Genomic DNA, 15,140 nt, shown 5'->3' on the forward strand with positions numbered 1-15,140 from the left:
AGCTTGACATCCAGCTCCCATTCTCTGGATGTAATGGGTGGAGCTTTAAGGTCTAACCACACCCTAAATAACCATAACCCTATCCCTGAACATAACTAGGTCCGGAAACGTCATCCAGCTCCACCCATTCGATTCATTTGGTGACTGCAAGACAGAGGCGGGGTTTAAGTAGACTAAATGATTGGAGAAGTCTGACACATCACCAGAGAGAAGTTGTTCGTTTTTAATGGAAGCTTGTTTCTGTCACAGAATAAAACAATTAAAAAAGGTAATTGCAACTCTTTATCTACAATTCTGGAGTTTTTTTCTTGCAAATCTGAGTTTATAACTTGCGATTTTTACTTTTCTATCAGAATTGTGAGATAAAAAGTCTCAATTACTTTTTTTTTTTAATTCCATGGTGTAAACAAGCCACAAAACATCTTGATTAAACATTACGAGGTTAAGAGAGAGAGAGAGAAAAGAAATATGAATGGATGAATTGTTCACAATAGCATACATCACAGGTCTTCAACCCTGCTCCTGGGGAGTTCAGCTCCAACCCTAATCAAACACACCTGAACCAACTAATGCTGGGTACACACTAAAAGATTTTTAAAATCTTATAAGATCTTCAAGATGTGAGAGACCACAAACATGAGGACAAAAAACTCCTAGATTTAACTGTTTTGCTCCTATAGTGTGTGGTGTCCTCGGGGGTTCCCACCCACACATCAGGATTTCTGATCGTAAATATTCAACATGTTGAGTATTTACGATTCGCGATCGGGGCGCCTCCGACATTCTTCCGAGCAGATTCAGTCACTCTTAACACACCTCACACCACAGGAAAATCTGATAAGATAATCTTTAGAACCACCAAGATAATCGGGACATTACCTAGGATTGTCGGAAGGGGAGAAATCGGCCCAAAATCAGCCCGATTATCTTGTGGTGTGTACCCAGCATAATCAAGGTCTCCAGGATCACTTGAAAAGTCACAGGCCAGGTGTGCTGATACAGGTTTGAAAGAAACTCTGCAGGACAGTGGGTCCCCAGGAGCAGGGTTAAAGACCTATGCCATACATTAAAATAATAGATAGGATGGATTTTCATGATGACTTTAAAAATCTGCAGTAGTGTCTACATAAGTTTACAATTAATGGACTATGTGTCAGTTACAAAGTGCTACCATGACAACACATGAGAAAATGAAATGAGCTTCTTCATTGTAACGTGCACGAGGCCTTATTAGTCTCTGTTTGTGATTCAATCGAGTTTTTCCCCTCATGCTCACTGTAATTCTTTCATTTACTTATCGTCTTCATCTCACGTTATTTATAATTCTCTCGTAAGCGTAAGGAATGTGATTTTAGCTGATTGTTTTTGGGTACTTGGCTTTTTTGTGATACATGCTGCAACAGGAACAGATTTGCGTATTGTCTATCCACCTTATTTTTACCGTAAGTGCGGGCGCGGCCATTTTTCACCAGTGTGCGAGGTTTCCAGTGTCAGTCCCTTCCAAAACAGTCTGTTATGATGCGTAATATTGCAAACTTGAATTTATTATTGTAATCTTAAATACTGGTCCTTTACACAAGAATTTCAAGTTTTACAGTTAACTGCATTTTGTTATTCTTCTAGTTACTTAACCATTGCATCTGATGAATCAGAAGTCTCGCACGTTCACAAAAAAAAAAAGCTTCCGCATTGATTTTAGATTAAATGTTTAAAAAGTTATTTTCCCATTGAAAAATAAGGTGGATAAAACGAACGCGAATTGCAAGAACTGAAGGAAATAAATGTTTTATATGAGAGACTGAACTAATATGCTCAACTAAAACCCCGGAGATGTTGTGAATGTAAGACTAAACATATTTCCTTGATAAATTATGAGGTTTAGGGAGGAGATTTTTTAAAACACATTCTCCCTGAATAACATGCATGTAGACTTGCTGTTATGAACCCATAATCACAGTTTTCTGAGTTTGGTAGACATTTGTTTACAGCATGACACTCCTCAAGCTACACGGTATCCTTCTGGTCACGTGACCATCCGGCCTTGATAGATTGCCTACTTCTGGTCAGTATTGTATTAGTAAGGGCAGTTTTCATCTGTACATATAGTCTGCTGTGCGTTCGGACCTGTCGGCACTGATTTTTAAACTCTGCCTGTAATCCACGAATAACGTCCCGTAACATCGCAATGATGCATATGAAGTATTTTTAAGGTAACTTTGTAAAGTCTTTCCCTCCTCCCCAGTATTACTACTTGTACATATTTAACCCCCAACGACAATTAAGTGCTTTAGAATGATTAATACCGCAATAGGTTCTGTGCAAACTTTTTTATTTCATTAACAGGTCGCTTTTGTACATCACGTAGGACATGATGACTTTCTGTGTTTGTATTTGCAGTTTAAACACATTCAGTACCGTCAGGAGACTGAACTCACACAAAGAACATGAACAATAACTCAGTATAGTTTATTTTCGTTTATAATAACTGACCATCTGAAGCAATACTCTCTGCTCACTGTGACCCTGACCTTTCCGAAACAAATGCACACTCGTACTGGAATAAACGTGTCAGTCAAAGCCGAGTCTGATGCTAGTCATATTTAATCGATTCATCAGGCCTCTCAGCACATTGATCCCTGATTGAAGGACACAACCAAAATACCTATGAATGTATTTAAGAAAATTCATATTTTCACACATAGCCACACCCACTCTGAGATCTATGGAAGCCCGTTTTCACCACAGGATTAATAATAATAAAAAATGTGATTGCTTTTTCTTAAAAAAGTAAAATATAAAAAATATCTAAAAAGGTGCAACTCCCCCCCACCCCCCACCTCCACGCAACAATTATGAGTTTATTTCGCACAATTCGTACTTTTTCCTCAGAATTGTGAGAGAAAAAGTTGGAATTGCGAGATATAAACTCACAATTCTAACTTAACGTTACTTTCTCACAATTCAAAGTTTACATGTTAACGTTCTTTTTTTCCCACGATACGGAATAAAAAGTAAAAATCGTAGGAATTGCGAGATATAAACTCAGAATTCTGACTTTCTCACAATTCCGAATTTACATGTCGATTTTTTCCCCCGCTACAGAATAAAAAATGAAAGGTTAAAGTAAAGTTAAATAAAGTTAATTGCAGCGTTTTATCTAACAATTCTTTCTTTTCTCTTTTTTTTCCTAAGAATTGCAAGAAAAAGAATTGAAATTATTTTTATTTTTATCGTATGGTGGAAACAAGCTTCTATAGCGAGCTCTCTCGCACACACAAACTGAAATCCACGACAGCGTTAACCGGTAGTGATTTTTGTGCAGCTGTAATTTACATCTTTTCCATGCTTTCTGCGCAGTCACTCTGTTGTTTCTCTTGTGTTTGCATCTGACCGTGTACACAGTGTTGATATTCATAGATTCTTCGTGGCTGTTTTTGTTCATTGTGTGCTGTACATAGACTGACAATTAAAATGATAAATGCTCATTTTTTTCATACAGCATCCATTCAGTATTGTAATATATTTAAGATAAAAGTAAAACTTTCATTCAAATCATGTCTCGTGTGGTGTGCAAAAAAGTTCTTGTGTACAGTTTCAGAATAATTCTCACTCTAAATTCTGATTGGATGAGCCACAGCGTACATTTAAACCAATGAACCAAATCCACAATTTTTTTTTTTTAATCTTATTACTGTTGCCACCATTTTATAAAAGCAATAAGTCTTGAGAGGTTGCGAGTTAGAGATTAATTCTTCAAAAGTGTTTAAATGTCCTAAAAAGTTGTATCAAAACATACACATATGGCATTTATTACACCAGCAGACAGATCAGGTGAGTAACAGCTACAAAAGATGATCATGTTTTAAAACTGAAATGTTAAAAATGTTAATCAATTTCATTAGTGCTTTAAGAGAAAGACAAATGATATCAAATATGATTTGACATTACAACAGGCACATTTACAGTACAGTCCTAAATTCATCGAAAATGAAACTTGGCACATGAGCCTCTGCCACCTGAAAAAGAAGAGAAAAGAAAAAGGATTTCTCCTCATTTTATGTTGTAAAATATTTGTGTCTTTAAAAAAAATACAAAATCTCATGGCAATATTTCCTACCTTTCTGGGCAGTTTAGTGTAACGCACATAGTCCTCCAGAAACATTAATGCTCCGACTACATCTGAAGGCATATCTGGAATCTTCTGACTGTACGGAACACAGACACTGTTAAACACTTCTGTTGCTATCATGCAGAAAAAAAATACAGATTTTATAAAAAAAAAAGAAAAAGAAAAAAAAAAAAGCTAGATTCTACCTTAAAATTAGAGAATAAATTATGCCTTGCTAGAAATGAATATCAAGATTTTTTTTGCATTATTATTTTTATGACAACTAAGCATATTTAACACCATAATGCAATAAAAAAATTATTTACTGTAATACAAAAAAATATATAGTTTAAATTTATAAATCAATTTAGTATTTGTTGTACTGCCTTTATGTAGATTATAAAAAAACTTGTTATAAACTATTTATATTTTGTATTATTTTATTCTATATATTTACATTTATTATACTCTCTACATATTAACATTTTTTATATTTTGTGTTATTTTACTCTATATAACTTGCTTAGTTATATATTTTATATTATATATATATATAATTTATTCTAAAACTAAAAGATATTAAAAGTCTTAATAGTCCTAAAACAGTCTGTTTACTTATTATTTTTTGGGGCATATTCTTGTTCCTCTATCATCACATAGTATACCAAAGTGAGGTACCTGGTGCACTGCTCCATTATGGAGCGAATAAACTGTCCGATCAGAGCCAGGAAATGTTCAGTGTATCTGGAGTGAAACTGTTTGAGCAGCGTCAGGAGACCCAAAACCAGAGGAGCCCAATCCACCGGATCTGTTGCCTTCCTGCACGTCATGCCTGCAAAAAACACAAACACCTCCTCTATCAAACCCACACGAGCAGGATGTTCACCAAGATTTTTTTACTACTTTAATTACTACTTTTATTAATAAAAAATGTATAAATAAAAAACAGTAAAGACATTTACAATGCTACAAAAGATTTCTATTTCAAATGTTCTTTTGAAATTTCTATTCATCAAAGAATCCTGAAAAAGTAAAGTACCACAATTTCCACAAAAATATTAAAGTGCCCCTATTATGGATTTTTGAAAATTAGCTTTCATGCAGTTTGTAACACAGCTCTAATTGAATGAAAACATCCTGCAAAGTTTTAAATCTGAAAGTGCACCGTGTATAAAGTTACTGTCTCTCAAAAGAAAGAGTCGACTCTGAATCATTGAAACGAGTCGTTTTTAAAACGAATCCCAAGCCGGTAAAAATAAATGCATATTATAAGGCAACAAAAGTGTTTTTTGACCTTGCATGCGTGTCAACCTGTTGTTGGGGACTCCCAAAACCAAAATATGAACCTTTCATTACCCATAATTGGAGCACTTTAAGCAGCACAACTGTTTTCAACATTGCTAATAACAAGAAATGAACAGCAAATCATCAGATTAGAATGATTTCTGAAAGATCATGTGACACTGAAGACTGGAGTAATGATGCTGAAGATTCAGCTTTGAATAAAGGAATAAATTACATTTTCAAATATATTCAATTAGAAAACAGCTATTTTAAATTGTAATATTCTTTCACAATATTACTGTTCTTAGTGTATTTCTGAACAAATACATGCAGCCTTGGTGAGAGTAAGAAACTTCTTTCAAAAGCATTCAAAGATTTTACTAATCCCAAAACCAGTTACAGACCTTGGCTTTTGTTGTACTGCAGTTTTGGCAGCTGCGCGATGAGAAACAGGAAGTTCACAATGGGAAAGTAAGGCAGACGCTTTGTTGTGATGTAGATCTGAAAGGAGCGATTTGAATAAAACAACAAAAAGTGGTTCATGTCAACAGACTCTATCATGTCACGTAGGATGCACTGAAATTTGGGTCTTTTTTTTTTTTTGCATCAAAGTGACTTAATCAGGCCAAAAAATTGAATGTAATCACAAAAAAGAAAATAATCACTGACATGAAGAAATAGCAGCACGTCAAATGAAGATTTCACATGTACACGACTCACTTTGTTGAGTGGGTTGTGGATTCCAGCGGCCTCCAGATACGCGGTGATCTCGTAGAGCAGAGTGTTGTCCTCTTTGGGATACGGCAGCGATGGATCCTGGTAATGAGCTTCAATATCAGACAGCAAAGACCTGGAAATGACCACACTGATATTGTAAGATGTCTACGAGGGAGAGGTGAAGGTGAAACCAACCCAAGTACTAAGAAATAAACAAGGAAGAAACATCATTCCCAACCCACTTGTTCAGATTATCCAGCGCCGCAGCGAGGTGTTTCGAGTCAAATTTGCAGGAGTAGTTCAGTTCATTGGCTATCTGCTGCCTCAAGATCTGCATCTGACCCACCTGTCAAAGGATCATTGATTGCTTTTGAATATTTATGCTGAAAAATGGATGGAAAACAAACGTCTCGTCGATAGAAAGCAGCACCTTCATGATGGCTTCCAGATACGCTGGCCAGATCTTCTGAGTCTTGGCCGCAGCGTTGGCGTAGACTTTGCTTGCATTTGCTGAATATTAATGCGGAAAGACAAATATATCAAGAGCATTATTGTGGGAATAAGTGTCAGATTTAAAGTAGTTTATCAAACACACTTACCCACAATCCCTTTGACAGGATTGACAGCCGACAGCAGAGCTTTAAAGACGTCAACCACAGCTTTGTCCTTCAGGATGTTCTTCTGAAGGACTGTCAGAAAATTCTGCGATGGACAAACAAAGACAGATTATTATTATTATTAACATGACATTTATTGCGAAGAGGAGGATTTCATGGTATGAATTTTTGAAATAATTAATGCTTCATTTTTTTTTATACAATCATGGTTGTTGATTCAGTTTTTTGTACCTGAAATCTGAAATTTTGATGCAATTTAACTTGCTTAGAATCTTTTTTTACAGTTTATAGTTGTTTGAATTTATATTATTATTACTATTAATAATAATCATTTTATCATTATTGTTGCTGTTGTTATTATAATTAACCTTTTTTTTAAATTTTATTTATCATTTATGTTACATTTATAATGTGAAGAGGGAGATTTCATGGTATTCGTGGTATGAAGTTTTTAATATTTAATCAATAATTTCAGATACAATTACAATTGTTGATCCAGTTCTTTACTAAATTATACAATATACCTGAAATCTGAAATTTTGATGCAATTCATTTTGATACTTTTGTTACAGTTTATAATTGTTTTAATTTTATTATTATCAATACTAATATACTAATACTAATACTACTAATTGTATTATTATTATTATTACTATTATTAACCACTTTTTTATTTTAATTTAATTTTTAATTTTATTTATCATTTACGTGACATTTATTGTGAAGAGGGGATTTCATGGTATTCAGTAGAGGTGTAAATATTTAATAAAAATTCTATTTTTTATTCACTTTGATTCAATTGACTTTTTGATCAAATGATTCGATTCTTACAATTCTTTACTAAAAAAATTATTAAATTACAAAAAAAAAAAAAATTATGCAATTTGACTTGATTTGACTGTTTTGTTAAGGTCTGTGATTGTTTTAAAAATGATCATCTAATAATTAATAATGATTATATTAAGATTGACCTGCAGCTCTTTCACAATCATGAAGCACAAGAGTCGGTCGAGTCCGTTCAGGCCGAAGGTTCCCAGCGTGTCCTGAATCTCCGAGAAGAGTCGGTTGTTGGTCACTTCCTGATGCGTCCTCATATCGTACCAGGTGTTCAGCTGATCAAAGTAACATGTTGTTCTGAGAGAAACGTGACATTTCTTCAGACTTTTAGCTCTCGACCATCAAAGCTTTGAGTGTTTGAAATAATCCGGTCTGCGCTGACTTACTTTGGATCTGTGATCCTCAGGATTTCCCTGCAGAGACGGCCAATAAACGTGGCCGATTCATCCACTGACGGATACTTAGGAATGGGAATGTGGGTGGACTGGTAGACGCTTTGCCAGTCTTGGATCTGAAAAGAACCTCTTTAAATCAACACTAGCAGTAAAAATAAACAACTAAATCGGAGGTTTAAATCAATAATATACTACAGAGTCAAGACCTTGGTTCTGAGGAAACTGTTACACTCCTGCTCTACGTTGTAGTTGATGATCCGAGACACTTCCTCCTGCCAGATCTTCAGGCCGTAGATGCTCACGTAATCCTGAATGTATTCAAACGAGCGGTAAAACCCATCCATGGTGGCAGCCATTTCCTTCAGCTTTGGCATCAGTTCACTGGGCTGAGAGAGACATCAGAAATCAGACAGATCATACAGAATGTAATTATAAGAAATATAATTATTCAGCAAGGCCAAATGGTTTGCTCACTTTGGCTTTGGGGTTGAAGATGAGGCCTTTGTGCAGAGCGTAAGCGACACGTTTGACGAGCTCTTTCCTGATCCCGTCCTCCAGAAGCTGCTTCGGATCCACCTGAAACAGACGTGTTTTCATGCTTACTGAGCTCTCATGGCATAAAGTAACGTTTAATATTCCATAAACACAGTAATAAGGTTAGTTAAAACATCTTCTCAGATACATTACTGTCAACGTGAATTAAAAAAAACACCCAGTTTACTCTCTTAATGCACTTTTCTGGTTTTTGTGATCTATTTAAAATGATCAAAGTGTAACATTCAGAGAATCTGTTTAGTACCTTGATAATGCCGACGAGTGTGGTCTTCATCATCAGAATCCCTTCAGTGAAGACCGAGATGGCATGAGTGAGTTTAGCTACCTGTCAGATGAAGAAGGTCAGTGAGTTACTTTATTATTATTATTAATTATAAATAAATACACAAAAACATCAAGATGGTGACTCAAGGCCTGAACTGTAAGTTCAATTTAAATTACTATGCAGGCTCGGTTTTAGAAGGAATTTTGCTGAGCATGTTAGTTACAGTACAAAAAAATACAAAATAATGTAAAAATATAGAGAGTAAAATAAATATTATATATAGAGAGAGAGAAAGTAAAAGAATATATAAATATATAGAGACTAGAAGAAATATAAGGAATAAAAGAATATAGAAAAATAAATATAAATACATAGAGGACAATAATACAAAATATACTACATTTATAATGAAATATTTTTTTAATCTGCATAAAGTCAGCACAAACAAATATTACACTGATGTATAAATATAAATAACTTCACAATTAAAAATATACAATTTTTGGATCCACCTGAAAGTTTAAAGTGTGCATTATGGTGTTAAAAAGATGTAAGTAATGTAACATTGCAAAAATAAAAAGAAATGTTTAAGTAAAGTATCATTTCTTTTGATTTTAGGGTAGAATCTACAATTTTAGTAACAAAAAAAAAACTTTTAATAATTTTTATATATATATATATATACTGATTAAAAACTTAATTTTTGATTAGTAATATGCATTGCTAAGAACTTCATTTGGACAACTTTAAAGGTGATTTTCTCAATATTTTGATTTTTTTGCACCCTCAGATTCCAGCTTTTCAAATATTGTCCTATCCTAACAAACCATACATCAATGGAAAGCTGTATAAATCTCAATTTCAAAAAATTGTGGTCCAGGGTCACATATATGAACAGGCCAGTCTGACTCACCTTCAGGAAAGTGGCTCTGAGTTTGGTCACCATCGTGGGGTTTGCTCTGATACTCTCTTGCATTATTGATGTGAAGCTGTGAGAAACACATTTGGAAAAGGAACTTCAGCCTAAAATTTTGAAGGGAAACCAAAAAGAGGCCAATGTAGCGCCATCACCTGTCAATGATCTGCCAGGCGTAGGACAAATCTCCCACTATCTGCATGGTGATGAGCACTTCCTCTTTGATATTGATGGTGCGGATCATCTGATGGAGGAACTTGCGCGTGTCCGCCAGGAACTGACACACCTGCAGGTTGGACTCCAGCTGGTGAAACTCTTGGACCTTTCCAGAGAAACAATTTCATGTGAAATCACTGCAGAGGGTCACATCACATCACTGCACAGCACACGTTCAGATCTGTCCGTACCTCCACAAGAGCCTGAATGAGCTGCACAGTCTTCCTGCCGGCAGCGGTCGAGTCCTCATAGTTCAGGGACTCGATCTGTTTGGAGATCTCTCTGAACCAGGCCTGAAGATTCTCTGCTCAAACAAATGAATGCATGAACACACTGACAATAATGTCCACAGTTTGCCTCCTGCATGTTGTGGGGCCATTTTACCATTTTTCTCCACCCTGGTGAGAGGTTTGACCCCAGAAAACACCTCGGCCAGCTCCATCATTCTCTCTGATCCCTCTTTCTTATAGCTCTCCCACTTCAGCTGCTTCTCTGCCAACATCTGCTTGAACATCTGAGAATCACACAAACCAAGAGGAATGAATAACCAGAGGCCCAGTAACAAATCAAACTATCTTTCAAACATTTGGGGTCGGTAAGTTTTCTTGATGTTTTTGAAAGGAGTCTCTAATGCTCACCAAGGCTACATTTAATTGATGAATAAAAATACAGTAAATTGCAATATTGTGAAATGTTATTAGAATTTAAAATTATTATTTCTATTTGAATATATATTAAAATGTAATTTATTCCTGTGATGCAAAGCTGAATTTTCAGCATCATTACTCCAGTCTTCAGTGTCACATGATCCTTCAGAAATCATTCTGATATACTGATTTGCTGCTTAAGAAACATCTCTTACAAGTACTATTTATTATTTAAACATTTATTATTAGTAGAAGGAGTAATAAAAACTTACTACTTAACAGTATCACTGTAAGATTGAGAATTATCATCATTATATTTTATATTTACCTCTTTGAGGATGAACTCAAACTGGGCCGTGTCCAGCAGCAGCTGAAACAGAATTTTGGGATTGTATTTGGAGTCGTTGATGACTTGATCTTTGATCTGACGCAGTCTCTTGTTGTTTGGATCATAAGCTTTAACAAAAATTAAAAAACAATTACTTAGAAAAGTCTTTTGATGCATTCTGACAAACACCAAACTCTACAAAGTGATAATTCCTTCTAAATAAATTCAGTAATCAAAACCCAAAACATCTAACAAGGGGTCCAGAGCCCACTAGAGGGCCTCAGCAAACTTCCAAGGGGCTCTCAAGACAACTTAAAACTATTTTAATTCACCCTCTTTTATTTAAGAACCAGAATTCCGATGGTCTTGGAAAACCAGGATATTTAAGGAAGCACAATTTTACAAGTGTGATTTCTAGACTGAAAAAAAAGTCATGTAAATGTATAAAATCTTAAGAAGTCTTGGAATTGTTTTATAACAAATAAAATTTTCTAGTTGTGCAAAGTTCTAAAATATTTCATCAGGGAGAAATTGTTATTTGTGAATAAAAACTATTCAAAATTCATCTATTCACTTTTAATTATTTTAAAATGAGATTTTTATTCATTTAAATGTTTTTTTTTTTTTTATTATTTTAAAATTATTATATATAAGAACTATGTATTATGTAATGTAATTATTATTATTTTATTTTAATATATTGACACACCTAGTTTCTGTACATACAGTTTTAAAATGAGCTTTGTTATTACAGCAGAAGTACCAGAAAGATCTGATCTATTGTCTTTGAAATCTATTGTCACCCTCTGAGTCAAAAAGGTTGAGAACTGCTGATTTCATTACTGGCCCATGACATCTCACCGGACTCTGCAGTGTGCAGCATCAGCCAGCGGATGGCAACGTTACAGTCACGGAGGCAGTTGAGCAGTTTGGGAATGTTGTCCAGGACGATTTCTTCTCTCAGGAATCCCTCCTTCAATAACTGCTGCACCTGCGACCGCAAACTCTCCACACTGGCAGCGTATCGACCGGCCTGAGAGGACAGAACACAAGTACACGCTGACTGAGTACGATTCCAGAGTGACTCTGGTTTAGATCGAACACGAGTGAACGGGAAAAGCCCAGGTGACTGTACCTGTTCTCTGATGTTGGCTGTCTCCAGCGTGTAGTTCAGGGCCGTTTTAGCAGCTTTATATGGTTCCCACGCCTCCACCAAATTCACAGTGATCCCCATGTATATGCTTATAACCTGAAGATATAAGGTGGATATTGCAATATATCAAGAAATGCACATTTTCGGAATTGACATGATTAATGAAGTCTTCTCACCCAGTTGTCAGGGAAGTATTTGTCCACGATCTCTCTCATCTTGGCCTGTTGTGTGTGAAGGATGGAGGGGGTGAAGTATAAGCAGACACACAGCATAGCAGCCTGTGTTGCCAGCGCTGTACTGCGGTGCTCCGGCAGAGGATACGCAGAAACCTGCAGCACAACAGATGAAACATTTACATAACATGAAGCATGATTAGACAGGAGTTATGTCTAAATGAGGGGTTTTCAAAAGTTTGATGCCACGGACCCCCCACACTACTGTCTTGCCTGGTTGTAAATGTCATCAGAGCGGAGGCGGCCGATCACCATACTGATGAAGGTGGGGCTGATGGGAACTCTCTGGAAGTAGCTCTCGGGGTAGTTGGGCGGCCGTTTGGCCCCTGGGTGGCTGGAGTATCCCGTGCTACGCAGGAGCTTGCAGATGTCGTCCAGGTTTGAGTCAGCCGAGGAGCGAGCAGCACTGGGGAGATGAACATTTTTATATAATGTGTTTATTCAGTAGCACATTGACGTGTTTGTCCAATTGTTGAGATATTTCACCTCATCTGAGCTGCTTGTGAGCTGTTGAAGCCAATCAAACATCTCCAAAAAACACAAGGGTATAAAGGACAGTCTTACCTGTATCTGTAGTAGGACACCAGCATCCTTTCTCTCACCTCTCCCTCCATCTTCTGATCAATGACCAGTAACATGACTCCATACAGGTACAGAGCCTCACACTGACAGAAATCACACGCATTTACAATCTGATTCACTCCGTTAATTCTTATCTGTATTTAGTGAAGCAAAACACTTTACCAGGAGCTGTTTCCCATCTTCATTCAATAAAACAGTTTCTAGTGTTTGCTGAATGTAGACCCCTTCATTGAGATCATCCAAGTACCTTCAGAGGAAACACTTCATCATTTTTACTTGAATAAATAATTTAAAATTTGATTAGGAAGGAAAATCACCACAGATCTTTGTGGCAGAGGACCATTATGTCAAATAAATACATTTTAATAATTGCTCCAGCAAAACTAATAGTGCTATCATCACAAGATTATTTGAATGTTCCGCTAATTTCAATAAAAATCATTTAGTCACAATTTGAAAACAACACACACCTTATCAAGTCTACGACATATTTATGGACACTCTCAAAGGCCAGGTAGAACCGTGTCAATATCTCGATGTTATTCTCCCGAAACTCCTCATCTAAATCCTGCAGCTCCGGCTTTGCTTCCAGTTTACTCTCATAATACTCCGGACCCTAGAAAACACAGATTCATATCAAAACCATTTGCTTACTGTAAATCTATCTGATCATCTCAGCAAACCCAGATCCTATTCATTTAACAAGACATAATTAAAGATAACAATTCGAGTAACGTACCTTAAAGTAGCTGAAATCACAGATTATGTCTCCATATTTCTGCTGGTCGCTCTTGTCTTTGAGTCTGAAAACTGCAGGAATAAATTCTGACAGTCTGAGTAATTCAGCTATGTTGGCGTTTCCTCTGGACACGATCCTCAGGATGGCCTGACCACACAGGTTGTTCTCTGCCAGAAAGTCCACCATGATGAGGAAGCAACCAGCAGATCTGTTCTCTGATCAAAGCTTCATTCAGTCTCCTCAGTGATGGCTAGATCTGATGATATTCAGTAATAACATTACTTTTGCATACTACCCACGTAATTGAGTGTCATCACTACAGATGTACATACAGTCATTTTACACTACACGGACCTCAAATTATAATAAATAATATTTCAATAAAAACCTATTTTGATCAAAAATTGATCAAACAGCGCTAAAACGGTCTGAATGCACCAGATACGGTTCACTATGAATGAAGCGATACATTATAACAGCCAAACCCACATAGAAAATAGGTTTATATGATTATATTTTGTTTGGTGAATTTAGATTCTTGTCACTCACCCTCTGCAGTACAGAGCAGACACTTCCTGTTTACAAATCACGTGAGTGTCACGAGGAGAGCTCCACCCGGCGCTTATGCAGCTAAATGATTGCGTACTGGTTAACTGCTTCAAAATAAAAGACTCACAGTTGATGTTTTAAAGATGTCTATTTGAGTGATTCTTCAGAGTTGTTTTATTAGGTGCTATTACCAAACTATAAGTATTTAAGTATTTTAATTCAGAAACATTCAATACCTTTTTATTTCCTGAGATATATATATATATATATATATTTATATATAGATTACCTTGAAATTACATTTTTTTTTCAACATTTCATATATGCAAAAGTGCCCGTCTGAAAAATCACTCATGCCATAACACTAATTAACATATTATTAAATTATTGTCATTTGTACTTTATTTAAAATGTAGAATTTTTTGTAATTTTAAGATTTGTACATAGTATTCTTCAATATACTACAGAAATAAAGTTTTTGAGTAGTTATTGAATAGTTAAAGCATATCTTTCACCTGTACCCCATCATCTGCAGTTGTGATTTATTCTGTATACCCAACAGTGAAATACCCCTCATGAATTAATAATCGTCTAGTACTGCACAGTGATGCAGTGTTTACTATATAAAATGTAATGATGTACTAAAATATGTTTCATGCCATTCTCCCAGTATGACATTTTATAATGTAGTCTCAGTTATTATTAAAGAGATTTGAGATTGATAAGAAGAATGTGATGCCATTAGGACACTTACTCAAAAGACCGACTTTGAGGGAAAAAAAGAACCGCAAACAGCATTTTTTTTTTTTTCATCCAAATTTATTGCGTTGTCCTCAAACAAGTAGAAAATATATATATTTAGTCTAAATCTAGCAAAAGCCTATTAAAACAGTTCAATTAAATTAAAAGCATTGCACAAGGCCTATGGCTCTGGGAAATAAAGCTTTTGCCACCACAGCGGCGTCTACAGATTTTAAGGCTCGTCATGAGTTTCAAATC

At 35.7% G+C, this 15,140-nt stretch overlaps 1 protein-coding gene across 1 annotated transcript; it reads right to left on the reverse strand.

The window, feature by feature from the left end:
* Positions 1-3,233: 3,233 nt before the first annotated feature.
* Positions 3,234-14,215, reverse strand: LOC107714316 (WASH complex subunit strumpellin-like). Its single transcript, XM_016520127.1, has 27 exons — positions 14,142-14,215; positions 13,593-13,848; positions 13,324-13,469; positions 13,016-13,100; positions 12,836-12,936; positions 12,485-12,677; positions 12,215-12,367; positions 12,021-12,134; positions 11,747-11,918; positions 10,886-11,013; positions 10,295-10,424; positions 10,102-10,214; positions 9,850-10,016; positions 9,692-9,767; positions 8,758-8,838; positions 8,433-8,534; positions 8,165-8,344; positions 7,950-8,074; positions 7,698-7,860; positions 6,709-6,811; positions 6,540-6,619; positions 6,352-6,455; positions 6,113-6,242; positions 5,797-5,893; positions 4,787-4,940; positions 4,118-4,205; positions 3,234-4,016 (listed from the first exon to the last, which is right to left on the reverse strand). Exons 2-27 carry the CDS (start codon positions 13,776-13,778, stop codon positions 3,960-3,962), a joined length of 3,228 nt encoding a protein of 1,075 aa, XP_016375613.1. The 5' UTR covers positions 13,779-13,848; positions 14,142-14,215; the 3' UTR covers positions 3,234-3,959.
* Between the last annotated feature and the right edge of the window lie 925 nt (positions 14,216-15,140).

Source organism: Sinocyclocheilus rhinocerous, unplaced genomic scaffold, assembly GCF_001515625.1.
Source record: "Sinocyclocheilus rhinocerous isolate Xijiao unplaced genomic scaffold, SAMN03320098_v1.1 scaffold629, whole genome shotgun sequence".
Classification (NCBI taxonomy): domain Eukaryota; kingdom Metazoa; phylum Chordata; class Actinopteri; order Cypriniformes; family Cyprinidae; genus Sinocyclocheilus; species Sinocyclocheilus rhinocerous.

What these genes read in the sequence shown, in the direction of transcription:
- LOC107714316 (XM_016520127.1), bottom strand. Translation starts at nt 13,778, where the DNA reads ATGGTGGACTTTCTGGCAGAGAACAACCTGTGTGGTCAGGCCATCCTG. An exon ending in TATGTCGTAGACTTGATAAG is followed by an intron (nt 13,101 to 13,323) that starts GTGTGTGTTGTT and finishes TTTCCTCTGAAG; the next exon opens with GTACTTGGATGATCTCAATG. An exon ending in ATCTGGAAGCCATCATGAAG is followed by an intron (nt 6,456 to 6,539) that starts GTGCTGCTTTCT and finishes ATCCTTTGACAG; the next exon opens with GTGGGTCAGATGCAGATCTT.